Source organism: Dasypus novemcinctus, chromosome 25 (assembly GCF_030445035.2).
Source record: "Dasypus novemcinctus isolate mDasNov1 chromosome 25, mDasNov1.1.hap2, whole genome shotgun sequence".
Lineage (NCBI taxonomy): Eukaryota > Metazoa > Chordata > Mammalia > Cingulata > Dasypodidae > Dasypus > Dasypus novemcinctus.
In genome coordinates, this window is record NC_080697.1 from 47,680,786 (window position 1) to 47,708,354 (window position 27,569).

General features: G+C 41.7%; 1 protein-coding gene across 5 annotated transcripts in view; it reads left to right on the forward strand.

Moving 5' to 3' along the window:
- Positions 1–27,569, forward strand: part of LOC131276009 (ferritin light chain-like) — a 178,559-nt gene that overhangs the window by 72,829 nt on the left and 78,161 nt on the right. For 2 of the 5 annotated variants that reach the window (XM_071211850.1, XM_071211851.1), the window contains exons 2-4: positions 6,532–6,620; positions 15,384–15,525; positions 16,273–16,341. In XM_071211850.1, coding sequence (XP_071067951.1) covers positions 6,532–6,620; positions 15,384–15,525; positions 16,273–16,341 — 300 coding nt within the window. Of the gene's footprint in view, positions 1–6,531; positions 6,621–14,521; positions 14,714–15,383; positions 15,526–16,272; positions 16,342–27,569 lie in introns of all 5 variants that reach the window. The other 3 variants (XR_011647407.1, XR_011647409.1, XR_011647408.1) reach the window with 2 other exon arrangements.

The following is a 27,569-nucleotide window of genomic DNA, read 5'->3' on the forward strand; positions in this document are numbered from 1 at the left end:
ACTAGGAAAGTCCAAAAGGAATATCATGGTGTGGAAATGATGTTTGTTGTAAAAGCCATAGAAATTACGCTTGAGAATATCATAGTAATGAATTCATTTCCATATGTTATAATTAGCTTTCAGTATATTCATCTCACAGATGCATTAATCTTTACAAAGTACAGACTCTACATTAGTCTTTATAAGGAACCGCTCTGGCCATTGTAGAGTTCTCACCTCCCCAGAGATGGTCAATTCAAATGAATAACCGTGTTTTGTTTGCCTATACTATGTAAAGGATTGAGCCATTACAAAAATGAGGAAAACTCATCTGTTGCCCTCTAGGGCAGAAGGCAGCATGACGTAATTAAGAGAAAAAAACTCGGCTTTGGAGCCACACTGAAGATTGTTCAGTGCTGACAGTTTTGCCTAGTGGTTAAATGCACAGCTACTAGACTCAGGCTTACTTGCTAGTGTATGGCCAGGAGTGAATTATGCAATTTTGTTAAGCTATACCTGTTGCTAAAATAGTAAAAAAAAAAAAAAAAAAAAGGTCCATATCAACATCCCAGTTGGTTAAATAGCCACTGCTCCAGCCCCCAAAGAGGCCTCAGTGGCCCCAGCTCTTTCCCCAGGATCCCTAGTCCTCTTCAACATGCAGCCATGGAAGGAGAAATGCCTGGCTCAGCCGGGGCCCCGAAGCCCTGCAGGTCTGCAGCCAGCATCTGTTTGACTGGTCAATGCCCAGGTCCTACCTCTTGTTAAATATTCCATTAAGGTCAGAGAAAATGCTTGGTATAATTTCAATCTTTTAAAATTATTGAGCTCTGTTTTGTGACCAAAGATACGGTCTACCCTGGAGAATGATCCATGTGCACTCTAGAAGAAAACGTACTCTGTTTTTGTTGGGTGAAGTATGTCTGTTAGATCTAGTTGGCTTAGGGAATCATTCAAGTCTGGTATTGCCCTATTGATCTTCTGTCTAGATGTTTATTCATTAATTAAAGTGATGTATTAGAATCTCCTAATACTAATGTAGAACTGTCAACTTCCCCCTTCAAAATTGTCACTATTTGCTTCATATATTTTGGGCTTCTTCTCTAGGTGCATATATGTTTATAATTGTTATATTCCTTGTTGAATCAACACCTTTTTTAGTATCTAATGACTGTCTTTGTACCTCATAACTGTTTTTGACTTCAAGTCTATTTTATCTGATCTCAGTGTAGCCATCCCACCTCTCTTTCGTTTACTACTGGCATGGTATATTTTCTTTTTTCCCATCCTTTCACTTTCAGCCTCCTCCTGTCTTTGAATTTAAGATGCGTTATTATGGACAGTATATCTAGTAGGGTCATGCTTTTTTATCCATTCTGCCAATCTCTGAATTTTGCCTGGAGAGTTGAATCCATTTACATTTTCAGTCACTGCTGAGAAGGCGGGACTTTCTTCTGCCATTTTGCTATGTAGTCGTTGTAAGTCTTACACCTTCTCCGTCCTTCAGTTCTTCCATCAAGGCCTATTTTCACCTTTATTTGACTGGGGAAATAGGGAGCGCTGCCCCTTTCCTGATCCCCTTGCTCCAGCTGCACCTGCCATTTCCCTTTCACCCAGCACCAGGAAGTCTAGAGGAAAGCTGGAATGAGACCAGGGCCAAAGTCTGGTCCACATCTCTCCTCCCAGGAACTATCTGAAAACATGCATGATACTGTCAGCCATCCCAGATCAGCCCATCCTGGGGAATTTTCTGAAGGGAATTCAAAGAATTTGCCTCTGGTAGAAAGCCATACTGGAGATGACCTCTGATGACCTTATGAATGTTGATCGTCTTTCATTTGAGAATGTTCCTGCCCTTTGAAACAACAGCAGAGAAATACTGTTTCCCAAAAAACAGAGTCTGAGACATAGTTTAATGTGCTGCTGTTGTTAGGGAATGTGTTCTCATGGGGCAACTGTGTGAGGGACAAGGCCAGGAGGGAGAGAGCCAGGACAAGGATACAAAGGTGAGCTGGCCACCGCTGCGTGGTTGCTTGTTCCATCTCTCGTCCCTTCTCTGAAAAGCCGTACAAATTGTGTTTCACTGTAGAAAGGAATAAGAGTTTATCCACTCTCTCTCCTCTCCCATCGCCCCAAGATTGGGGTGGCATTTTCCTTCCCCCAGGCTTCGGGGCCACTCCGTGGGGGTGTTGAGCAGGGCCCCGTGGCATCCGTGCTTGGGCATCAACGCAGAAGTCCCACGGCAGGAGGCAGGAGGGCAGGGCACCAGAAGATGTGCTGTGAGTTTTCTCCATCGAGACCCAGAAGAGCTGGACCAGCTGATCACCCTTAGTATCCTCTCACGGTGCCTGGACAAAATCAGAGGAGGTCAAGAAGGCTCCTGCACGGTATGGAGAGCACAAGAGGTTTCAGATACAAACATCAAGGAAAATGTTAACTCCCTTCAATGTGATCACACTTTCCTTTGGTTCTGAGTATCCTTAATCAATACACTAAGGCCGTGCTTTTCTCTGGGGTCTACTGATGGGCACTGCAGCAACATTATCCATTTCTGCACATTCCCAGGAGCGGGACTGAGCATTGCATTCATGTCTCCTTTAGATGGGTTAGTCTTTTCCCAGATGGTTGGTTTCAAGAGGAAAACATAAGGCATGGGTGGCCATGACATGTCTTATAAAATTCATATCACTAACCTATGAAAACATTTTCTAACTGCCCCAAGAATAGGTCTTTTTTTTTTTAGGTACTAGGCCAGAGATTGAACCCAGGATCTTCTATGTAGGAAGCCAGCACTCAGCCACTGAGCTACACCAGCTTCCCTGAGTTGGTTTTTTTTCATTTGTTTGTTTTTAGGATGTGCCCAGGATTGAACCCAGGACCTCAAATATGGGAAGCAGGTGCTTAACCACTTGATCTATATCTGCTCCCCCCAAAATAGGTCTTAAATGTTACCAAGTAGATCTTTTTTGCATGTATTAATTTTAGCAAGGTGGGGTTTTAGCTGAAAATGATCAGTACCACATCCACATCCTTTTGGGAATCAATCCTGCTTCTACTTCCCAGTATATTTAGAAAAACCTGCACATTTGCCAGAATGCTAGGGCTCCACAGGTGATTGTTTGCTTTCTTTGAGGCAAAAGCTGCAGTATAACCTCTGTTCACATGAAGTACTAAGATTCTAGTCTTCTCACTAGGTATCTATTGTAACTTCTCTTTATTTTCTCTTTTAAGAATGAATTATCTGTTGAAGGACACTTGGGTTGCTTTGAGTTAGGGGTTGGTTTGGACAGTCTCCTCAAAAATTTTAAAGACCATTTTTAAAGACTTTGTTTGGTATGTCTACATTTTCATCTTATTCATTGGTGTTTTTTCTATTTTTATCCAGTTACTTCGTATGGGCATCATTTCCTGTTTCTTTGTCTGTCTTGTACTCATTTGTTGTACAATGAATGTTTTAATATTTAATTTTTTTTTGGAATTTAGAAAAAAGAATTGATTATTTCCCAAAGTCCTGAGTCAGGCTTTGAAGATTTCAGCGGCAAATCCCAGAGAGGGTACAACCCAAGTTCCACTCACTTGGAAGAGGGAGGTAGAAAAGTAGAAACAAAGAAAAGTTATTTTCCCTTAGATAAAAATACCTTGTCACATCAGCCATCCCCTTTTCTTTAGCTGATAACCAGAGTCAGCTCTGAGGTTAACATTCCCCTACCAAGAGAGGCAGACTTTACAAAAACAGACGCAGACATTTTTCTTCAGGATACTTCTCTACAGCAGAGAGAGCTACATTCCTGACAAGTCGATACCTTTCCACTTGAAATGCTAGACCTACTCTCTTCACCTGAGCTCCAATAAACCTCAAAGAGAAGTTTTATCACCTATGACTTTCCTGTTTCACCTGGTCCCATATTCAGGATGTTTTCTGATTGAGTGGTAGGAGAACGTTAAAATTGAGAGCTTAGGAGTTGACGGGAAATTTGAATTCCTAGGAATTTCAACTCATGTTGTTCTTCATTGTAGTTCTGACCCTAATCATCAGATTTAAGCCTCATTTCCCCTTGCTTTTCATCTGTTTATTTGTCTAAGAAATGTAACTTTGTGCTTATTTGAATTACCAGGTACCCTAATTGAATTGCTTCTCCATAAGTCAGTCTGGAATTTGTTGAGATACTTTTATCTCACTCTTTTGGCATGAGGCAGCTCTCATTTGTAAATTTCCCCACTGTCTTCAATGCACAGTTACTCCAATATAAAGTTTAATGGAGAAATGTTTATCATTTAATTAAAGCAGGAGCTATTATAATTCTTCTTCCAAATGTTTGGCATTAGCTATGCCAAAATGATAGCCATTATCAAAATTATCATAACTCATTTACTTTTTAGCAGATGCTTAATTAAGACTTTCATGAACTATTATGAGACGTAACCAGAAGAAACCAATGTTCACTTGAATTAGTTTTCCAATATTACAAGCAAGAATGACTTTGAGCAAAATCGATATAGCATTTTAAAAGCTCTAATTAAAAGGAGAAAGAATTCGAATTTCTTTTCCTACCTGCAGCCACCATATAAATTAGGTTAATCCTCCACAGATAAAACATGCTCTTATCAAGTGTAACGTGGAAAGCACCAGAAAAATCTTCTGGTCTCATAAAGGCTAAAATTGAGAAATTTGCCTAAATTGGCATTTAATTTGAAATGCAGAATCAAATATGGGTTTGTCTAATTCTTTCCATTCCAAGGTAAGAAAAGCTATATCAGAGTGAAATAGTATATGGTTTCAAACAAATGTATTTCCTATTGATACAATCCTTTTCATAAGTCCTGTAGACTTGAATGTCTTAAGACTATAACAACCTCAGTTGAGTAAGCCACCCATGCCATCTGTCTGTGAGGCTCAGATGCTGATGGAAGGCCTGCAGACTCAGGCAGGGAGCAAGGTACATCCACAAGTTCACTCTTTTGCTAAGGGCTAAATCCATAAATCAGGGTCCCCGGGCTTCTCCATAACAGCATCTACAACTGCTTGTCAAGAAGAAAAACATGACAAGGGAAAGCTTGGTGGTGCACGCTATTCACAGTAATATAGGGAAGTGGATTTGGCTCAAGTGGTAGAGTGTCCACCTACCACATGGGAGGTCTAGGGTTCAAACCCAGGGCCTCCTGGTCTGTGTGATGAGCTGGCCCACATGCAGTGCTGATGTGCGCAAGGTGTGCTGTGCCACACAGAGGTGTCCCCCGCATAGGGAAGCCCCACGCGCAAGGAGTGCACCCTGTGTGAAAAAAGCAAAGCCTGCCCAGGAGTGGCGCCGCACACACAGAGAGCTGATGCAGCAAGATGGTGTAACAAAAAGAGACAGAGATTCCAGCTGCCACTGACAAGAATACAAGTGGACACAGAAGCACACACAGCAAATGGACACAGAGAGCAAACAACTGGGGTGGGGGAAAGGGAGAGAAATAAATGAAGAATAAATCTTAAAAAATAACAATAAAAAACAATAATATAGTCAATAAATGCATTCGGCAATCTGCTTCCTAAGTATATACAATGGGCACAGAGCAAACCAGGGGCTCTGCAGATTACAAAGAAACGGAATACCTGAGCATCGTCTCCAGACACTCCAGCTGTGCTGGGAAAAGAAAGTATTCCTATATAAACATAAAAAGCAAAGTAACAAAGCAATTCAACTTGAATTACTAAGCATTCAGCTTTGATACAGGTTATTTTATTTAATCCTTACCAAAATCCTGTCTAGTGCTGTTTGTTGTCTTCATTTTCAGGTGAAAATTATACTCAGCAAGTTTAGGTACCCTGTTCATGCAATTGGCCCCCAGGTCTGGGAGTGTTCTTGGTGCTACTTTCCATGTGCTGATTTCAGAGAGGAGCGAGGGGTTCTAATCACCACTGGGTCATGGAGTTTCCAAGCTGGCAGGGGCCCTTGACCTAAGTAAGCTATCGCATTATTATTATTATTATTATTATTATCATCATCATCATCATGATCATCATCATCTCACAACCAGTACATTCCTAATGAAGATTGTATTAGTGATGAAAATTAGCAATGAGCAAGTGAATGCAGAGTGGCATGGTTTTAACGAAATTCAGAATAATGCAGTATGATTGAAAGGAGAGTTCAGCCAGGAGTTTAATTTAATTGAACTACCTTGACAAATTGCACTTTTGCCAGGCTAGACATTTGTATGTAGAGTATTTTAAAAATGGATTTGAAATGGATCGTCAGTTCCTGGTGTTCAAACTGATACCTAGGTATGAATAAATGAAAAACTGGCTTGTCTAAAAATTACTCGCCATGAACTTTGGCAAACTGCTATTATCTCATGATTTACATATTTTCTTGGTCACCAGAAAACACCTTGAATGCAATTAGCAGATTGGAATTTGTTCAAAAACAACTTTTTCTGTTGCTGAAAAACCCTTCGATCCACCTTTCCTCCTGAAATAACAACATATGTAAGATTTATGTCAGTAATATATTTTTTAAAGATTTATTTAGTTTATTTCTTTTTAAATTTATTCCTCCCTTCCCCTAGATGGCTCTCTCATCTGTCTGCTCAGATGAGAGAGCAGTTTGCCCTCTCCAGATACACGGGAACCAAACCTGGGACTTTCCACAGGGGAGGTGAGTGCCCAGTGGCCTGAGCTGCATCTGCTCCGCATGGGCTGTGGCGTTTGCTGGTTTGTAGCATCTGCTCCTTGCAGTGGATGTGACATCTGCTTGTTGCAGCGAGGGTGGTGTCTGCATGTCTTCTTTAGGATGCACCGGGACCCAAACCCAAGACCTCCCATGTGGTAGGTGGGTGCCCAACTGGTTGAGCCACATCCACTTCCCTCAATAATATTTTTAATGTGAAGGGGTGAGGGGGGTGGGGGGTATATGGGGACCTCATATTTTTTAAATGTAACATTAAAAAATAAAAAGATATGCCCCTCAAATAAGATATTAAGCAACATGTATTTTCCTTATAAACATTTTAAAAGGCACAAGCATAATGTTCAGCACAGAATCCAAACACAAAAGAAAGTGCATAATGCAATTTTTTTGGTAAAATTCAACAAATGAAAACATAATCTATGTTGTTAGGTTTCTGGATAGTGGCTGTGCTGGAGGCAGGAGTGGCAGTAATTGGCAGAAAATAATCTTCGGGGTTAAGTAGGATTGGTCATGGTCTGGTTTTATGTTTTTGTTGTTGTTTTCATCCTACTCTGATTCTGGAAAATATTTCAGTTTTGAAAATTCATTAAGCTTGCGATATGGAACTTTTCCATTTTTTGGTAAATTTCAATAAAAGAATTTTTGAGGCACATCTGGCACACAAAAAAAGAATGTATCAAACACTGAACACTTTGATAATTTGCTTTAAAGGTTAAATATCTTCCATATTGCCTTTGAAAAGTAACATTTTCTTTATTGGGCCATCAAATCCTCACCAGGGATATGGCAGCTTATCTGCCTTCTGAAGAAGTTTTATTAAAAATACATTATTAGCTTCCATTATTTTTCTATGTTTTTTCATGATTTAACATTTTACCTATTATGAATGATAGCCAGAGTTTTATAATTTACATTGCCAGTAACCTGGGAATTTTTCCTCTGTTCTCTAGGACATTTCTTGAGGGAGGGAGAATTTCCTCCTTCCTCCCCTATCTGAGAGTAAATCTGTCACCTTTTACTGTGGCTTCATGGACCACAGGCCCTGCAGTGACTATTTGGACCACTCTCTCATGAAAGATAATACCTTTGGAAGGGCAAACTAAGCTCCCAGTCATTTGCCTTTAAATTGATTTAGATGCACTAATCCAGTAAATGATTTTACTATAGATCATAAAGAAATATAGGAGAACTATGAAAGGACATAAGCTTTAAAATGGCTCTCCAACAGCTCATGTAAGGGCAGCAAGTAGAGATGGAGCTGCCCTGGAATCTTCCTGGAGAGCTAAATTTAGGTTTAGGCGGGTGGCAATGTCTTCCACTCGTACCTGCTTTATCGTCATGTCTTCATGGATTTGAAGCATCCCGTAGCACTACCCATGTATGTGGGATGAATTACTCTACAAAGCAGCCCTCGAGAATAGGCATTATTAATAACATTTCATTTAAATGAAAAGCTAGGTTATGAGAGGTTGCGTTTTCCATGACCTCATAGCTCATTAACAGAGCCAAGGAATTGTTCACATGACCCTAATTCCTTACACAGATTTTTATTGTGACAAATAATATACAGCCAGGTTGAATAAACCTCCTAAAACTCCGTTTCCTTTTGTCAATAATTCTGTAAAATATTCATGGGGGAGCATCTCGTTTTGATTTCACCTGATTCACAGATATCATGCTAGTCACTTTGACTCTCCGTCACCCCAAACAATTACAACTCTAGTTAACTATTCTGACCATTTCCTTCAAAAGGAGTATTAACCACCTATGAAGTGAACTGTAGTAAACCCTGAGCAAAACTAGCAACTAACCAGCATTTCAAAAAGGAATTTTAATCAGAAATCACCTGCCCCAGAGTTCTAAGTACCTCAAGTGAGATCACCAACAGCGTTCACCTCCGAGGACGTTTGGTTACTTGCTGTCTTCGTTTGCTAAAGCCTGCCAAAGCAAAAGTCCAAAAATGGGTTGGTTCTTACAATGGGAATTTATTTGATTAAAATAAAAATCTCAGCGCAGTTCTGAGGCTCCAAAAACGTCCAAATCAAGGCATCATCAGAGATGCTCTCTCCCCAAAGGTCGGCTGCTGGTGACCCTGGGCTCCTGCCACGGGACAAGGCACAATGTCGGGGGTCTCTACTTCTGCCTTCTCCTCCAGGGCCACTTTCTCCCTGAGCTCAGCTGTGGGTGATCAGGCACATGGCAGGGTATAATGGCAACTCTGCCGGTCCCTGGAACTCAACTGTGGGCAATCTTTTAAAAAAAATTTAGGAGGTACTGGAGATTGAACCTGGGACCTCAATACATGTGGAGTGTGTGCTCAACCACTGAGCACACTGCTCCACTTTTTTTTTTTTTTTTTTTTTGCAGGTGGAGGTTACTCAGATTATGGCTTATCTCTCTCCTGTCAGCCAGGCCTTGAAGGGGGTGTCTTTCTGCACCTCTGTGATTGGCTGATTCCAGCTTCTCAGGGTTTCTCTATTTCTGCAGCTTTTCTATGTGTCTGTTATTTGTCCTCCATTTATAAAAGACTCCTGTGAGAGCATCGGGACCCACCCTGGGTCCTACAATAGAATCAAATGTCCTTAACTGAAGTGATCTACTCAGAGTGATCAAATCAAAGGGTCCCTTCATTGAATCCCACCCAAAGGGTCCACATGGGTTAGCTTAAGAACATAATCTTCTGGGGTCCACAAAAGCCTCCACCCAGCATGCTTGCCCTTGGGAGTTTCTCTTCCTCACTGTCCTTCATCCCTTCTTTGCTCTTTCTTTCCTACCTCTTCCATTCCTTTCTCTTGTCCCCTCTTGCTGCTTTCACTTTCTTTTCTGTCTCTTAGCTGACAGTATTTTATTAATAGAACATTGTATTGTTTGTTCCTTCTTATTGTACTTAGGAATGGCTGCTCGGTTCTCTAGTTTTCTTTGGAAAAGTAGTTAGATTGAATATATCCCAAGTGGATGCATATGGAGAGAACTCAACTCAAGTTGCTTTCAAAATATGTGAATCTTTGGATCAGTGGTCTCAAATGGAAAAAAAAATTCCCCCATCCCTAATGTTCCTTAGCAGTAGAGTCATGAGATGCCATAGAAATTATCTTTATAACCGTGCCTTTAGATATTTTTTTCCTCTGGAGGTCATTGTTTTCCTTTTTCTCTGTATGAAAACTTAGGCAATCACATGGTTTTCTCCTGATTCTAAGACAATAAAAAATCTTAGAGTCACTTTAAGACACTGTGTTGGCTTAGGTCCCCTGAGGCGTGGACACTAAGATGGGATTAGAAGCATCAGAGATCCTGAGGGAGCATCTGTGAAGGAGGAAGAGGGAAGGAGTAGGATTAAGCAGTGAGAGGCTTCAGACCACAATATAGGAAGAACCTCAGAGCACATTGTCATTGTGAGAAAATCTCAGCTAATGGGGACACTTGAGCAAAAGCTGCTTGTCAGAGGAGACCCAGTTTGGGCAGGAATGGCCAGAACTAGTTTTGCCACTGTGCTCAGTGACTGGCTGGTTAGCCTTGGTGTGCATGTACAAGTGGATCCAAAGGGGCAACAATGAGGGCTCTCAGTCAACTATACTCTCACAGCAAATTCTCTGAAAGGAGACCTGAGCAATGTATTTCCAGAAAGGAAATGGAAAGGGAAACATAGCCCATATCATCTGTGGATATAAATGGGGAGTCCCCAAATAGATACAGTTGTCCAAATCCAAGATAATACACCAAATTCTTCAGGGTTAAATACAGTGTATCCCATGAATGAAAGGAGAAGTGAATGTTAGAAAATCTATTGAAAAATTAACCACACATTCCAGTTATTATTAGTGCATAACAAACTACCCTCACACTCAAAGGTTTACACTGCTCAGCATTTTGTAGGTCAGAAACTTGAGAAAACGGGGCTTGAAATCATGGGTCCCTCATGTTGTTGCCATCAGATGTCAGCTGGGGCTACAACCATCTGAAAACTCAATGCAGCCAGATGTCTAAGCTAGTTCACTCACTTGGCTGGTAGTTGATGCTAGCTGATGTATGGGACTTCAGCTGGGAGGTCAAGCCAAGTGCCTACTCATGGCCTCTTGAGCATGGCATCCTTAGGGTAATCAGAATTCTTATATGACAGTTCAGCTGGCTTCCCCCAGAGTGAGTGAGCCAAGAAATCCAGGAGGAAGCTCTTGGCCATTTTTGACCTAGCTTTGAAATTCACATATCATCTCTTCTACCATATCCCATTGATTAAATAAAGCATGTCTTCTCAGATTCAAGGGGAGAGAAGAGAGTCCCCAATTGGTCAATCTGTGACCACTTTTCTTAAACCACCATGCTAGTAATCAAATTATGTTCTGAAAAGATGCAGAAAAGTCATTTAATGACATTTAACCTCTGTCTATGAAAAAGAGTCTCAGAAAACAAAGACTAGAAGGGAATTTGCTACCTTGAGAAAAGCAATATATCGAAAACCTACAACAGATATCATACTCAATGGGTAAAATTTTGATAATTCCTTTTAAAGTTCAGGAAAAAGACAAGGATGCCTGCTATCATTGTTACTGTTTAGCATAGAACTAGATGTGCTGGCCAAAGTTATAAGATCTGAGAATAAAATAATAAGCATAAAGATTGAAAGAAAGAGATAAATTGTTGTTTGCAGTTGAACAGATCATTTACATAACTCTTAATAGGATCAAAAAACTTTTTTTTTTTTTTAGGAAGTACTGGGATTGAACCCAGGACCTTGTCCATGTAAAGCAGATGCTCAACCACTGAGCTACACCCACTCTGCTTAGCAATTTTAGAACTAATAAGAAATTCAGCAAGGGTACCAAATAAAAAGTCAGCTTACAAAAATCAATATCATTCCTCTATCCTAACAATAATCAACTAGAAAATACAGTAAATAAGAAACCATGTATAATACCAATAAAAATGCAAGCATTAAAATATCTTTTTGCATTCTATGCAATTATATACTAAGGTATAGCATGTAGAACCATAGATTATGCCTTATATTCCTTATATTCACATACGATATTACCTCCATGAAATCTGGCACTTTTTCTTCATTACTATATTGTCAGAGCTGAAAGACCCTTAATAAGTATGAGCTGAAGGCATGAATGCATCATGAAAAAGGGATCAAGAATTAACCCAAGACATGCTAAATGAACTGCTAGATTTGTCCTTTACCCATCCATGTGCTCCTCTCCTAGAAAACGCTTTGCCTCTGAAATTAAGCATGGCATGGTTCCAGGGCCCAGCCTTCAACGTTTCTTGCAGGTCAGCTTCAATGTTCCATGGGCCACTCTTGCCTGAGCCTGACTTTTTTTCAGTGGGTGCTTTTGTCTCACATACTCTTGAGTCCAGCCCGGAAGTCAAATGAGGAACACAGGAGTTGAGACCAGCTTCTGCAAAACCAGGAAGGGAGACTCTAGCACTAGCTTCTCTGTGGCTGCATCCATTGTCTCTAGGTATCCCTATTGTTGCAATGAGGCCTACATTATCCCCTCTATTGGAGACCCATTCCAGGCTCTGAGAGAGGGGGTATTTCCCTTCCTGAAGAGAACAGAGAGGACCACCTTGCAGACAAGTACCAGCCTACAGGAATCAAATAGGTGAAATCAGTTTTGGGGGAAACGGACTTTGGCCCAGTGGTTAGGGCATCCGTCTACCATATGGGAGGTCCGCGGTTCAAACCCCGGGCCTCCTCGACCCGTGTGGAGCTGGCCATGCGCAGTGCTGATGCGCGCAAGGAGTGCCGTGCCACGCAAGGGTGTCCCCCGCGTGGGGGAGCCCCACGCGCAAGGAGTGCGCCCGTGAGGAAAGCCGCCCAGCGTGAAAAGAAAGAGCAGCCTGCCCGGGAATGGCACCGCCCACACTTCCTGTGCCGCTGACAACAACAGAAGCGGACAAAGAAACAAAAAAGCAGACAAAGAAACAAGACGCAACAAATAGACACCAAGAACAGACAACCAGGGGAGGGGGGGAAATTAAATAAAATAAATAAATCTTTAAAAAAAAAAAAAAAAAAAAGAAATCAGTTTTGGCCTGACCCCAGCAAGACAGCATCTCTAGGCTCTAAGCCTTCTCTGCGTGCCTACGGTCAGGGACAGAGTAGGACTGGCCCAGAGACCTTCTCCTCTGGGTCAACTAAGTTGTCTGAGTTTATGGTGTGACTAAAGCTCCTGCTTACCCAAGGGAATGTAAGTCAGGGCCTCTGGCAACTTGGAGTTCTCTGAGTTGACCTTGAAAGGCCCAAGGGGATGTCTCCACCCCCTGACTTCAAGGCATCTGCATCCCTGTTTCATACCACATGAGTAGACACTTGTTCTCATGACATGCAACCTCCCTGTGAGACAGCATTGGATAGGATGTTTTCTCAGGAGGGACCCGGATTGAACCCGGGACCTCATACATGGGACACAGGTGTTCAACCACTGAGCTACAGCCACTCCCATGATTTTGTATTTTTTGATTCATTTTCATTTCTAGGCTTGAATCTAATTTTAAAATTCCATTGGAACTCACATTTTAAAAAGAAATAAAACCATCTAAAGCAGTAATAATAAACCTTTGATGGTGTCTTCGAAGTAGTTTGATCAAAGAAATTTAGGTGTAATCTTTGGAAGTGAATAGAAAAGGTGAAAGCCCAACATAATATTTGTGACTAGCAGTACTATTATGTGGGTATGAAATGGTTTAAAGCTAAAGTCTAAGGTCATGTATATTTTTAAAAGGAAAGATAAAAAATGTAAATGGAACTGTATACCACAGCAAAACCACATGTGAATTATGAATATGGATAAAATTGCATATATAAGACCATTTTTCTTTGAATCTGAATAAATGTATGTTAATAATACAAGATGTTAATATCAGGCCAAAAAAAACATATTATTCACATGAAAGAAACCAGACATAAAATACTATGTATTGTATGATTCCATTTACATAAAATGTAAATATAAATCAATTTATAAAGATGAAACACACACACAGCTGGAGTGTAAAAAATGGGAAGCCCCATGACCTCACTTGTGTGTATGAGGTGTAAATCGGGCTGTGCTTTGTTGGGTTGGATTCTTTTGGGTTTTTCTTTGATTTGAAGATCAGATAGTAATTACTCAGAAAGATTGAAGCCAAAAGTTGTAGCTATGATAGTTACTGTAAGCTGTAGAACACTCAATAACTATCAAAAATTTCTAAGGGAAAAAAATAAACCCAAGAAAGAATGCACCAGGCCTGCTCAGAGAAACATTTTTAACTCTATTAACAGACAGAAAAGATGAACAAATGGGAAGATACATAGTTTTGCAATGCAAATAAATTTCCCAGCTGGAATTTTAGGTAAACTGAAAAGTCACTTGAAGTTTATATGGAAAAACAAAATTACATGAATAGAGAAGTCACTTTTAAAATATGGAATGAGGAAATCTCCATATCTCATATTAAGACCCAATACAAAGTCACATTAATAAAAGCAGTATGATACTGCAATAGAAGCAAACAGACCAATAAAACAAAATAGGATTCAGAAATGGACCTTAATTTTATGAGAGACTTGGTATATAATAAAGATGACATACTAAAATCAATAGGAAAAGGACAGGTTTTTTTAAAAGTTGCAGTTGAGAAACTTGCTCATTATATGGGGAAAAAATAAAGCTGGCTCTTTAATTTTGTCATCTCATATGTGGACCTTGAATTAAACATTCAAATGTAAGAGGTAAAATTATGAAGCTAATAGATGAAAATGCAGATCTTTAAGATCTAGGAACAGGGAAGAAATTTTTACAAAAATTCCCAATCATTTGGCAAAATACCAATACATAATAATAAATACAAATACATAATAATTACCATTTCTGTTTGCTAAGAACACAGTGAACACAAATGACTGCTGACAGTCAAGAGACAGAATTTTGCAATGCCGAAAACAGACTTGAGATTTGCATCCAGAACATTCAAGGAATTCCTGCAGGTCAACAAGAAAAAAAGGAAACCCTACAGAAAATAAGAAAAGGATATGAGTGGACAAATTAAAGAAAAGGGAGCCTCAAAGTAAGCAGGTATATGGATACTTGTTCAAACTCACCAGTGAACAGTAAGAAATGAAAATAAAACAATGAGATAACACTTTATCCTCACTGGAAAAGGAGGGAAGGAAGGGAGGGAGGGAGGGAGAGAGAGGGAGAGAGGAAAGAAGCGAGGGAAGAAGGAAGGAAGGAAAGGAGGGAGGGAGGGAGGGATAGGAAAGAAAGAGAGAGAGAAAGGCACTGAGAGCATAGGGGATTCCCATATACCCATCCCTCCTCTTCTCACATTTTCCCCTCTTAATAAACATCTTCCATTAGCATGGTACTTTTGTTACAACGGATGAACCAATTCCGAAGCACTGCTACTAACCAAGGTCTACAGTTGATATTATGGCTTACACTTTGCGTTGTGCAGTTTTATGGGCTTTAACAACTGCATACTGCCATGCATCTGTCATTTCAGTAACAGTGGCTGAATGCCTGAGTAGGTGGAACACAGAGCGATCTCACTCTGATGTGTAAGCCCCAGGAACATTCTCACATTTTCTCACGAGGAAATAGTTATGAGGATGTCCACCATGATGTTTCTGTTTATTGTAGCAGGATTGTCATCATTAGGGGACCTGTATTTGTCAGGGTAATGGTTTGGCTGCCGTAATAGAGATTCTCTCTCTCTCTCTCTCTCTCTCTCTCTCTCTCTCAGGTAAAATCGATGCCATAGAAGTCACTACTCTTTCAATGTTGCTCTGCTGTCACCTGAGGTCACCTTCACCTGAAAGGCTGCAATTGGTTCACCATCGCCACATCATTGTTCCAATCCCTAGGAAGGACAGAAGACTAGAAAGGCAAGCAGTTTCTTTTGAAGGGCATGACCTGGAAGTTGCATCCTTCACTTACCCCAGGAACCTCATTGCCCAGAATTTAATTCTGTGGTCACTGCTAGTTGCAAGAGAGACTTGGCTGGATGGCCAAGGCCAAGTTAAATTAAACTTTGATGAAACAATTACTAAAAGGAGGAGGGAGAGAATGGGTTTTGGGGCACAATTAGCTTCTGCCACAGGAATGGATGAGTAAAATATGATAGATCCTGTCATGAACTATTATATAGCAAGTTACAATCTGCAGTGTAGATGGACAAGCAGCAAAATGGGTAGATCTTAAAAAACATGTTATTACGAGCAACAAGAAACAAAATGAGAGCCACAACACAACAGTATTTATGCAAATCTGAAATACAGGCATACCAAACAGTTTAATATTTTAATGGAAATATCTATATCCATAGATACATATAAAACGCATAGAGTGGATACTTTCTTCTAGAGCAGTGGTTTGGGAGAAACATGGGAATGAAAGGAAAAATCAATAATAAAACAAGAGAAAGAACCTGCACAGATGCAAGACAAGATGGTCATGTGCCCTGAGCAAAGAAGTAGGATTACCACAATTCCCCCCATCAAAGGTTTCAAAAGAAAAGAAAAATACAGCAAAAGGAAATAAAACAGACATCTGGAATAAAAGGATTTTTTAATCAATCCCAAATATGAAGTTGGGAAGTTGGCCAATTGATTTTTGTCTCCTTTCTGTCCCAGTGTGAAGTTGATTCATCTCTGTTTGACATTGTGTCCTCCAGTGGCTGGCCTGGAGCTGCTTCTATTAAAGTGAGTTTTAAACACAGAACAACAGCAAATTATGCTTGATGTTTTGCATTTTGAAAATACTGGAAAGAAGAGGACTCCTCAAAAGTGATTGAAAAAAACAGTTATTTTGTATTTTGATGATTGGGAAAATACTGCATTTCAGAGATGAAAATGAAAAAAGGAATTGCACAATTGCATAATGATAGTAAATGCATATATAACATAGAAAAAAATCTAATGTTCTGAAGGACGAAATAGAAAACTGCTCTGCCATTATTACTTACATGTACATAAAGAATATTTTCCTGCCTATTATCTTTCTGCATATTTCTAGTGGATTAGTTCCAATGGGTACGTTCAGGGCGATTTGCATACAGGTGCAAATATTTAAAGCTCAGGAGGATGAATTACCAAATTTATTCAAATGTTCTTATTGATAACAGGATTTTCTGTGTAACCATGAGCCACATTGAAAATACTGGCCTGGATTACTGCATAGCTGCATAAACATAGACAGCATTTTATTGAAACAGTGAATTTAGACATAGGAGGATTTAAAATTCCAAATCTTGCTCTACTGATTTCTACCAAGATTCAGGGAGATCAGAAGATGGTCTATCGTTTCCCTTGGAGATTTCCTTAGAATAGCTAAGTAGCTAAAATAATGTACATAAGTTATACTATCTTTGAATTTCACCCTGAAGATTGTAAGTGGAGTTTAGAGTGACATATGAAAATTTGAGTCATTTAAATGGCTTTTATGTTCCAAGTACGGTAAGCTGCTTTCTCTTAAGGAACAAGGTCTTATTTTGTGTTCCCCTCAAGGTCAACCCAGATTCTTTCCAAAAGTGTGCTCTGTGCATCTGTGGAATGTTTCCCAAACCTTAGAAAGGTCCCCTGGTTAAAGAAGCAGCCCTTTGTGATGAAAAATGGACCCTGTTACTGTGAATTCACCTTCTGAAGTCTGTCGAGGACTCTGCAACCTGGTAGCCAGCTGGCTCATTTGATTACTTTCTTTTTTTTAAAAAGATTTATTTATTTATTTATTTCTCTCCCCTTCCCTCCCGACCCTGGTTGTCTGTTCTCTATGTCTATTTGCTGAGTCTTCTTTGTCCGCTTCTGTTGTTGTCAGCGGCACAGGATTCTGTGTTTCTTTTGGTTGCGTCATCTTGTTGTGTCAGCTCTCTGTGTGGGCGGTGCCATTCCTGGGCAGGCTGCACTTTCTTTCACGCTGGGTGGCTCTCCTTACGGGGCGCACTCCTTGCACGTGGGGCTCCCCTACGCAGGGCACACCCCTGCGTGGCACGGCACTCCTTGCGCGCATCAGCACTGTGCATGTGCCAGCTCCACACGGGTCAAGGAGACCCAGGGTTTGAACCATGGACCTCCCATGTGGTAGATGGATGCCCTAACCACTGGGCCAAGTCCGCCTCCTTGATTACTTTCCATGAGAGGCTCAACTGTGATTTGCAAACCCTGCATCCTGGAAGGGAGAAGGCTAAAGAAGACAGAGATTTGTCTCACTGACCAAGCCCTTTGACCTGAAGCAGTGTGGACTTCAGTGCTCTGAGCTTCTCAGCAGGTTCATCTGACCCTGGGAGCCGATTCTTCAAGCTGTGGCAGACTTAGGCAGGGAGACATGGCAACTAGGTTGCATGACATCCTCAGGGTTTAAAGATGCCTCAACAAGCTGGAACCTATCAAGATGAAATTTCCAAGGATTAGTGTAAGGATCCGAAAAAAAGCAATTGCACAAGGGCAGGAGGAGGAGATATGACTTGACAATGATACACAAGAGACAGTCTTGAGGATTCGGAAGCAGGTGAATGGGGCTGTAGTAAAAATTAAGTCCACCTTGGGATGTGAAGAAACAGGAACATTCACTCATTGCTGGTGGCAATGTAAAATGGTGCAGCCACTATGGAAGACAGTTGGGTGGTTCCTCAGTAAGCTAAGTAAAGAACTACCATATAACCCAGCAATCCTTCTACTAAGTGCATACCCCAAAGAATTGAAAGCAGGGGCTCGAACAGATATTTGCACACTGATGTCCATAGCGGCAATGTTCACAATTGCCAAAAGAGGGAGGCAACCCCAGTGTCCACCAACCAATGAATGAATAGACCAAATGTGGTACAAACATCCAATAGGGTATTGTTCAGTGTTATCAATGAATGAAGTTCTGGTTCATGAGACAGCATGGATGGACTTTGAAGACATCATGTTGCGTGAAATAAGCCAGACACAAAAGGACAATTATTATATGATCTCACTGTTATGAAATAATTAGAATAAGCAAACTCAGAATCAGAATCTAGAATATAGGGTATCAGGGACTGGTTTGGGGGTAGGGAATGGGGAGTTAATGCTTTAATTGTACAGAATTTCTATTGGGGTGCTTGTAGAGGTTTGGAAATGGATGGTGGTGATGGTGTTACAACATTGTGAATGTAATTAACAGCACTGGATTGTATACGTGAATGTGGTCAACAGAGGAAATTTTATTTTATTTTATTTTTTAAAGATACAACTTTTAAAATTTTATTCATTATTATTTTCAAATAGACCATTGAATTATGTAAAATTCTTTGTAAGTATACTGTTTACCTTCTTCCCAAGAAAGATGAAAATCTCATTTTTATTTTACATCTATTAAAATTTTAAAATTTACATCTATTAAGTTTTACTTATAACTTAGGTTTCTTGGCAATACACTCTTTTTTTTTTTAGAAGAGCATTCTTGTATTTATTTTTTTATTTTTATTTTTTTTAATATTACATTCAAAAAATGAGGTCCCCACGCACCCCCCACCCACTCCACCCCACCACTCCCCCCACAGCAACACTCTCCCCCATCATCATGACACATCCATTGCATTTGGCGAATACATCTCTGAGCATCGCTGCACCTCATGGTCAATGGTCTACATCATAGCCCACACTCTCCCGCGTTCCATCCAGTGGGCCAGGGGAGGACATACAATGTCCGGTAACTGTCCCTGCAGCACCACACAGGACAACTCCAAGTCCCGAAAATGCCTCCACATCTCACCTCTTCCTCCCATTCCCTGCACCCAGCAGCCACCATGGCCACTTTTTCCACACCAATGCCACATTTACTTCGATTACTAATCACAGTAGTTCATGAATAGAATATCAGTAAGTGCACTCTAATCCTTACTCTATTCTTCCATCCTGTGGACCTTGGATTAGTTGTGTCCATTCCACATCTATGTTAAGAGGGGGCTTAGATTCCACATGGATGCTGGATGCAATCCTCCTGCTTTCAGTTGTAGGCACTCTAGGCTCCATGGTGTGGTGGTTGACATTCTTCAACTCCATGTTAGCTGAGTGGGGTAAGTCCAATAAACCAGAGTGTAGGAGCTGAAGTCTGTTGAGGCTCAGGGCCTGGCTATCATATGGTCAGTCCAGAGATTCAGATCCCCTAGATGTATCTTAAACCCCAGCACCAACTACAATTCTGGCAAAGTAACAGGAAATGCTTGTGAAAAGAGATCACATCTGAGTCCAGCTCCATCACGCAGAAACACCAGCTCCAAAGAAGGGCCAACTGACATAGCACTGAACTCCATTTGCCATGACCATAAAACCTGTGGGTCAACAGAGGAAATTTTAGATCATATATATATTACTAGCACAAAAATTAAAAGAAAAAACAGGGAAGCAGATGTGGCTCAAGCAATTGGGCTCTGTCTACCATATAGGCAGTCCAGGGTTTGATACCCAGGGCCTCCTGGTGAAGGCAACCTGGTCCATGTGGGGTGCTGGCATGTGCAGAGTGCTGCTCCACTCAGGAATGCCACCCCACGCAGGAGTGCTGGTCCACACGGAGAGCTGGTGCAGCAAGATGATGCAACAAAAGGAGACACAGAGGAGAGACAATAAGAGACACAGAAGACCAGGGAGCTGAGGTGGCACAAGAGAATGATCGCCTCTCTCCCACTCCGGAAGGTCCCAGGATCAGTTCCCAGAGCCGCCTAATGAGAATATAAGCAGACACAGAAGAACACACAGCAAATGGACACAGAGAGCAGACAAAGCGGGGGGGGGGGGGGGGTATAAGCAAATAAATCTTTAAAAAAAAAAAAGAAAAACATAGGACAATACAACACAGTAAGCCTTTTTGTAAAAGATGGACTGTAGTTGATTGTACAATGATAAAAATGTTCTTTCATGAGTTGTAACAAATGTATCTCACTAATGCAAGGTGTTAATAGCAGGGTGGGAGATGGAAACTCTGTATTTTATGTATTTCATGCATGATATTTTTGTAAACCTACAAGTTCTTAACCAAAAATAAAATATTAATAAAGAATTAAGGCCACCTCGGATTGATTAACCTAAGGAGTAATACCAAAATGAGGAAGGTGAGCTCTCTGCTCTGTTCTGATTTATTAGACATCTCCTGCACACTTTACAAAAGAAAAAAATAAATCAAAGCTTGTTCAGAAAAATAACAGTGCTCTGCAGTTACTCAAGGAGACTCTAGCAGATGTAATAGATGTCTTCCAATATTCACTCTTTTTTGTAATTTAATTGTGTAAATTAAATATACTATATTTAATCTGTGTAAATTAATATACTATATGCAAATCCATTGGGTAGTTCCTGTATCTATAATGTGGCTTTATAGAAGAGGAAGTTGAGGTCCAGAGAGATTAAGAAACTTGATTGAGTTAATTTGAGAGCCAGAAGTTAATCCAAAGTGGGTCTGATGTCAAGACATATACACCCTCCAAAACCTACTACTCCAGGGAAGCGAAATTGGCTCAATGGTAGAGTATCCCCCTACCACATGGGAGGTCCGCGGTTCAAACCCCGGGCCTCCTTGACCCGTGTGGAGCTGGCCCATGTGCAGTGCTGATGCGCACAAGGAGTGCACTGCCATGCAGGGGTGTCCCCGCGTAGGGGAGCCCCACACGCAAGGAGTGCGCCCGGTAAGGAGAGCCACCCAGCGCGAAATAAAGTGCAGCCTGCCCAGGAATGGCACCGCACAGATGGAGAGCTGACACAGCAAGATGACGCCACAAAAAGAAACACAGATTCCCGTGCCATTGATAAGGATAGAAGCAGTCACAGAAGAACACACAGTGAATGCACACAGTGAGCAGACAACCGGGGTGGCGGGGGGGGGGGGGGGGAGGACAGAGAAGGGGAGAGAAATAAATAAAAAATAAATTTTTGAAAAACAAAACAAAACCCACTTCTCCAAAACTTTGTGTCCCCTTTTAATAAGAGGGCGCATCCAGAAAGTGCTTTATTTTATCATGTATTTGGGGACTGATATCAGACTCAAGAATGTGACTTTCACGGGCTGATTAGGAACCCAAAGCCACCCTGAGCGGGTTAGATGCCGGCTTTGCGTTTCAGTCCTTTTTCTCTGCATGACATTTTCACATCTGAGGTAACTGAAGTCCCGGCCTGGGGAGCCCATATGCTGAGGCTGCTCTGTGGGTGGCCTCCAGGCAGGCTCCTCCCAGGGCCGCTCTCCTGGGTGCTGCTGGCAGAGCTTGGCCAGGCTGGACTGGCAGCACCAGCAGGGCCCATCAGCTGCAGGGGTCAAACTCAGCCATGTTTTTGCCGGGGACGAATGGCCGTGGGCATCTAGTATCTTTGGTCTCTTAATGGAGTTGGCAGGGAAGCAGACTTGGCCCAGTGGTTAGGGCGCCCGCCTACCACACAGGAGGTCTGCAGTTCAAACCCCGGGCCTCCTTGACCCATGTGGAGCTGGCCCATGCACAGTGCTGATGCACACAAGGAGTGCCATGCTATGCAGGGGTGTCCCCGTGTAGGGGAGCCCCATGTGCAAGGAGTGCGCCCCGTGAGGAGAGCCGCCCAGCGCGAAAGAAAGTGCAGCCTGTGCAAGAATGGCAGGCACACCTGAGAGCTGACACAACAAGATGACGCAACAAAAAGAAACACAGATTCCTGTGCCGCTGACAACAACAGAAGCGGACAAAGAAGAACACACAGCAAATGGACACAGAGAACAGACACCGGGGGGGTGGAAGGGGATAGAAAAAATAAATAAATAATAAATAAATGGAGTTGGCAGAGTCCTCTTAGGATAATGACGAGGGGAACAGATAATATCTAGGATGTGAACTCAAAGGAGAGCCAGAACCTGTCACTTCTCTGAGCATCCTCAGGATTATCCTAACTATAAAGTGAGCATCGTAGGCATATTAACTCGCCAGACTGCTGCGAGGGTCTAATGAGACAACAGGGGTGAAAGCACATTGTAAACTGTGAAACCCTGCAGGTGGCAGCTAACAATGAACTCAATCCATTCAGCAGGTATTTATGGTGGGGCTGCTATTTTATTAGTGGTGATCAAATGACATTTCACATTCTTCCCGAGGAAACCAGCCATCCTCTGGGTCTGAGGTGGACAACAGTAATCTCTTCTATTGTATATCAATATATAGTTTGCAGAGCACTTGGGAAGCCATGATGCTATTTGATGAAGAGAGAAGAGGATAAAATCATAGCAAATGTCTTTAAATGTACCGATTTATGATGAAAAGACCCTAAATCAAAACACAGGAATGTATTATCAGAGGAGACAGTGGAATTTCCTTCAGCTTGATTTAGAAAAAAAACTTAAGATACCATCTCTAGGGTGGTGTGACAACATTTTAGAAATGAGGGGAAATAATTTTAGTCAAATAAAATATCAGTTTATTCACATACGATGAATAATACATTATAATAATAATGTTCTGATCTTGCTCAGGGTCACTGGTGTTAGGAAAATATACTGCTTGGGAGCTGGACACCCCAGGATATTATTAAATTTTCTTTACTCTGGCTTGATTTAGAACAAAATTGATATTTAAATTGGGTCTAATTTAATTGTTGGAAAGTAATGCAACATACTTTGGATTTGAATTAATACTTTGGTTTAAGCCAAGTTTCAAGTCTAGGGACGAGAAGGAAAAATAAAAATGACATTTTTTATTGAGCACCTACTGTGTGCCAGAAACTGTGCTAGGTCTTACATTAGAGAAGGCATTCCAAACCTAACTTAATTAAAAACTGCATGGCAGGGAGGAGAGAGTTTTTCAAATTCAGGTTCTAATTCTGAAACCCATATTTTTACAAAGCACCCTAGGGCGCCTTGAAGAAATGGTTGGTCTGAGTTCTGGAGCATAGAAAATGCAGGTGATTCTGGGACGTCTTTGTGCTTTTGGATAGCAAGGTAGCACTCCAAGGTGAAAGGGGGGCATAACAAAAAGATCCAAGAGCCAATTTCCAGGAACTCCCATTGGCCAAAGAAAAATCCATGAGCCATAGTGTGTGTGTGTGTGTGTGTGTGTGTGTGTGTGGTGGGGGTAGGGCTGAGTCGGTGGGGGCGGGGAGGCTGGAGAAACTCATCTGCCCCCTCTGGAGGCGACTTATATCATTAGATCAACTCTTTACTCTGAAATTGGCAATTAAAAGGTTTAAATTGAAGTTACCCTGCCTTGTTTAAAGACACCATGGTTCATCCCAATTGATAAGAGAAGACCTTCACAGAAGAATGCTTGACAATAATTGCGGAAGGAATGATAGAATTAGAAAATCAACTATTTTGCAACCCAAATGAAATCTTGGATTTAGGAAAGGCTCATTACTGGATGCGAAAGCAATTAGGGGGAAATGCCTTGAGGAACAGAATATTTGCCTGGTACTGAAGTATCACCCCACAGACTTGCTTGCTAATTGCAAAGGAAATGATCTGGCAGCCACCAATTTAAACGAGTGACACAGCTATCGCTAACAGAGACTCTTTTGGACAGTCTCTGCTAATGGGACGCCATGTGGCACACATATGGTGTATTCTCACATAAATCTTCATCTAATGGCCTTGAGATGGAATTTCCAGTTGTAGGAAATACTGGAGATAGAAGAAAAAGTTAAATGACACAGTGAAGAAAGAATCAGAGAAATCAAGAATGTGGGCCATTCACGGGACAATAGACCTTGGTCTCTCCAAAATGTCAGTGTAATGGGAAAATGAGGCAGAGGGCATTAAGGAGTTATAGCAATCGAATGCAAAGCATAACTGATTGGATCCTGGTCTGAAAGCCATTTTTTGGACAATTGGGGAAAGTATGGACTGAATAGAGCTGGTATCTAGGAGAGTTTCCACACTTCTCGGTTTGCCTGAAACGGTCCTGGTCCATGCCTGATCTGCAGGCATAGTAATTTAGTACCACCACTTTCACTCTCAGAGTTGTCATGGTTTGGATGGTAATCATGTGGTCATCCAAAATTGGGGAATTACTGTTCATTTCCTTAAGAATGAATAACGGTATTGGGTTTATTTAGGAGGATGCCTTTATTCTTAGAAGATGCACTGGGCTCAGAGAATTTAAGCCACCTCCAGAGCCCAGGGTCACAGAGCTTGTATGACACAGAGCTGGTTTTTCAATGCGATAGCCTTTAACTCAGTGGCCCCAGTTCCTGTCATCTAACTGAGAAAACAATGCAAAATATGCAGAAGTTTTAAAATGAGCCTGTTTATCTTAAGGCAACCTCATTGCTCATCAACGAAGAAAGGGCTAAATTAACTATGGCATATTAATTCGTTAGAAAATTATGGAATCATTAAAGTGGATGGTCGTGAAGATCATTTAGAAATTGATAAGGGGGGAAATGTGTTATTCACTTAAGGAGGAGAGAGGAATAAGCCATGAGAGGGACTTCTAGGGTGCTGGCAATTTTCTCTTTCTTGATCTGGGTGTCGGTTAAGGGAATATCTGCCTTTTGTGAAAATTCATGGATCATGATTTATGCATGTCTCAATATTCTCATAAAATGCTTACTAAAATTGTTAAATAAACGAAAAGGAAAAATTATGTCCACCCTCACTACAACTATGTAGAGACACCTGCTAAAGGAAAAAGCTGGGAGGAAATACACCACCTAACACGACTGGCTATGCTTCGGGGAGGGCCAAGGAAGGGCACTGGCCAATGCCACGTGTGTCACGTGGTGCAGCTGGACTTCACCAGCTGGGCACCAGCAGGACGAGGCACAGAGTCCCCCAGGCTCCTGTCGGCCCTTGAGGGTGCAGGTGGCAGCCGCAGAGTAGCTGGACACCCGTGGGTTTGCTCCAGGAGAGGGGCTCACCCAGTGGCTGCTCTCCGCTTTGAGAAGGAGCTTGGCATGTGGCAGGGAGTCCCGGGCTCAGCACAGGACAACGGGCCCCGGGAGGGGCTTCCCTTGCGCCAACAACCATCCTCTGCCCCGATGCCAGCGTGCCCGGGAAGTGCCCCTTGTGCTGAGAGAGGGAGCACGTGCCGGCCCTGCAGCCACGCTCTGGCCATTCAGTGGGGATAATCCTGCTCGTCCCTCTCCTTCTCCTAAAAGGGACAGGAAGTTTTTATGTGTTTATTTAATCAGTCAAAACTGGAAAAAAACGACATGTTGGAGAAGAGGGGTCCTGTTTTCCCAGGAGCCTGCTCTTGTTAGTTTTGACTTTCCCAGAAGATAGAATATTTCTTTCTCTGTACGTTTCTGTATTTTGCCCAGAGTCCTCTGGGCTTTTTGAAAATGTTTACAAGGACTCCTTGACATTGCGGACATCCTGGCTTCTAGTCACACGATTCCCTAACAGAGCCGAGGGAGAATTAGACGGCCATTGCGCAGTCTCACTGTGCAGGCGTCTACCTTTTGGGTTGCTTGTGGCACCCTAGCCCCTGGCCCTCTTCTTTTCAGTCCCTTTCCTGGCAGCCCCACAGTGTGCTGCACCACAGCTGAACAGCTCTCAGAAGGAGCCAGAAGACCCAATCCCCTCCTCATTATCAACGAGCATTTCCTAAACCCTTAGTGGGTTCAAGGCAAGCAGTGTGCAAGGTTTTAGAAAAGCATGGAAATGGAAGACTCTGTTCTCAGGAAGCTTAAAATCTGATGGTTGAGACAGGATCTAATTAACCTTCCTTTGCCAAAACCTACTTTTCGAGCATCAGTTCTTGCCATGCTTTCTGTGAGCAGTACCAGCCACCTGTATGCCACAAGTGCTGGATCCTCGAACTCATGGCGCATGTTTGGATCTCGCCACTTCCTCTACCTGGGCCACAGTGCTGCAGTCAGCTCATAGTAGGTTGGCTTGTAGGGAAGGCAACACAGAACTTTACGAAGCAGAGGACAGCAAGAAAGACATAAGAGAAGAAACAAAGTAAGGACCAAGGGACTCACAACTTCTGGAACTGAGAGCCTCAACCCTCATATTTATTGGAAACTACAGAGCAGCTGTTTGCTATCTGAACTGCAACATCATCTACAATAATAGGGAACAACTGCCACATACACAACAATAGAACAGGTGCAATATTTACAATAAGGACAAAGTTAAACTCTTTTTTCCCACACCACAGTCCCTCATCCTCTGCTTCCAGCAAGGGCTTTCTCAGCTCCTGGTTATCTGCTGGCTAAAATGGAGAAAGGATCAGACAAAATTCTTAAACCTAGAGCCAAATCTCAACAGGTTGAACAAGAGAAAGAAAACTAAAAGAAAAAAATATATCGAGAAAATGAAGGAATGAATGTAACTTGTGCAACCACGGTTGACCTGCAGATGTGTAAGCAGTGTGCGATCCTTTGGAACTTTCATCAGATGTCTCTGGAAAGTTTCATCTCCCTCCTCTTTTTTTGTTACCAAAAAGTGGCTCTCAAAATTCTTTTTGCAATGTTCATTGAAAGTTTTATTAATAAACTTTGATTTTTTTTCCTAATTCAAAGTACTTGCACCAATAAAATTCATCTTACTATCAAAAAAGAATGCACATTGAAAATATGAGAGAGCATTTGATAGAACTTATTTTTGAAAAGTAAAAAATTTGCCAACGTGGGTACTTTAATTATCGTTACTAATTACTTTTTTTATATTTATTTGGGGTAGGAGCTTTCAGATAGCAGGCATTAAAGCATAAGACACTTCCCTCACCAAAGTCTATTTTCATTTAGAGCAAGATGGCTGCCAACATCTGTGAGGATTCAGGCTTCATGGGTTCCTCTCTTCCCAGGGCTTGCTTCTTCCTGGGCTCAGGGTTCCTCTCTTCCTGGGTCTTGCTTCTGTTTCCTCTGTGAGTTTACTTCCTGGGACTCCAGCTTAAGGCTTCAGCATCAAACTCCAACATCAAAACCCCCCGACTGTCCTTTGCCATGTCTTTTATCTGTGAGTCTCCACCCACCAAAAGGTGGGACTAAATACCCTAATGATGTGGCCCAATCAAAGCCCT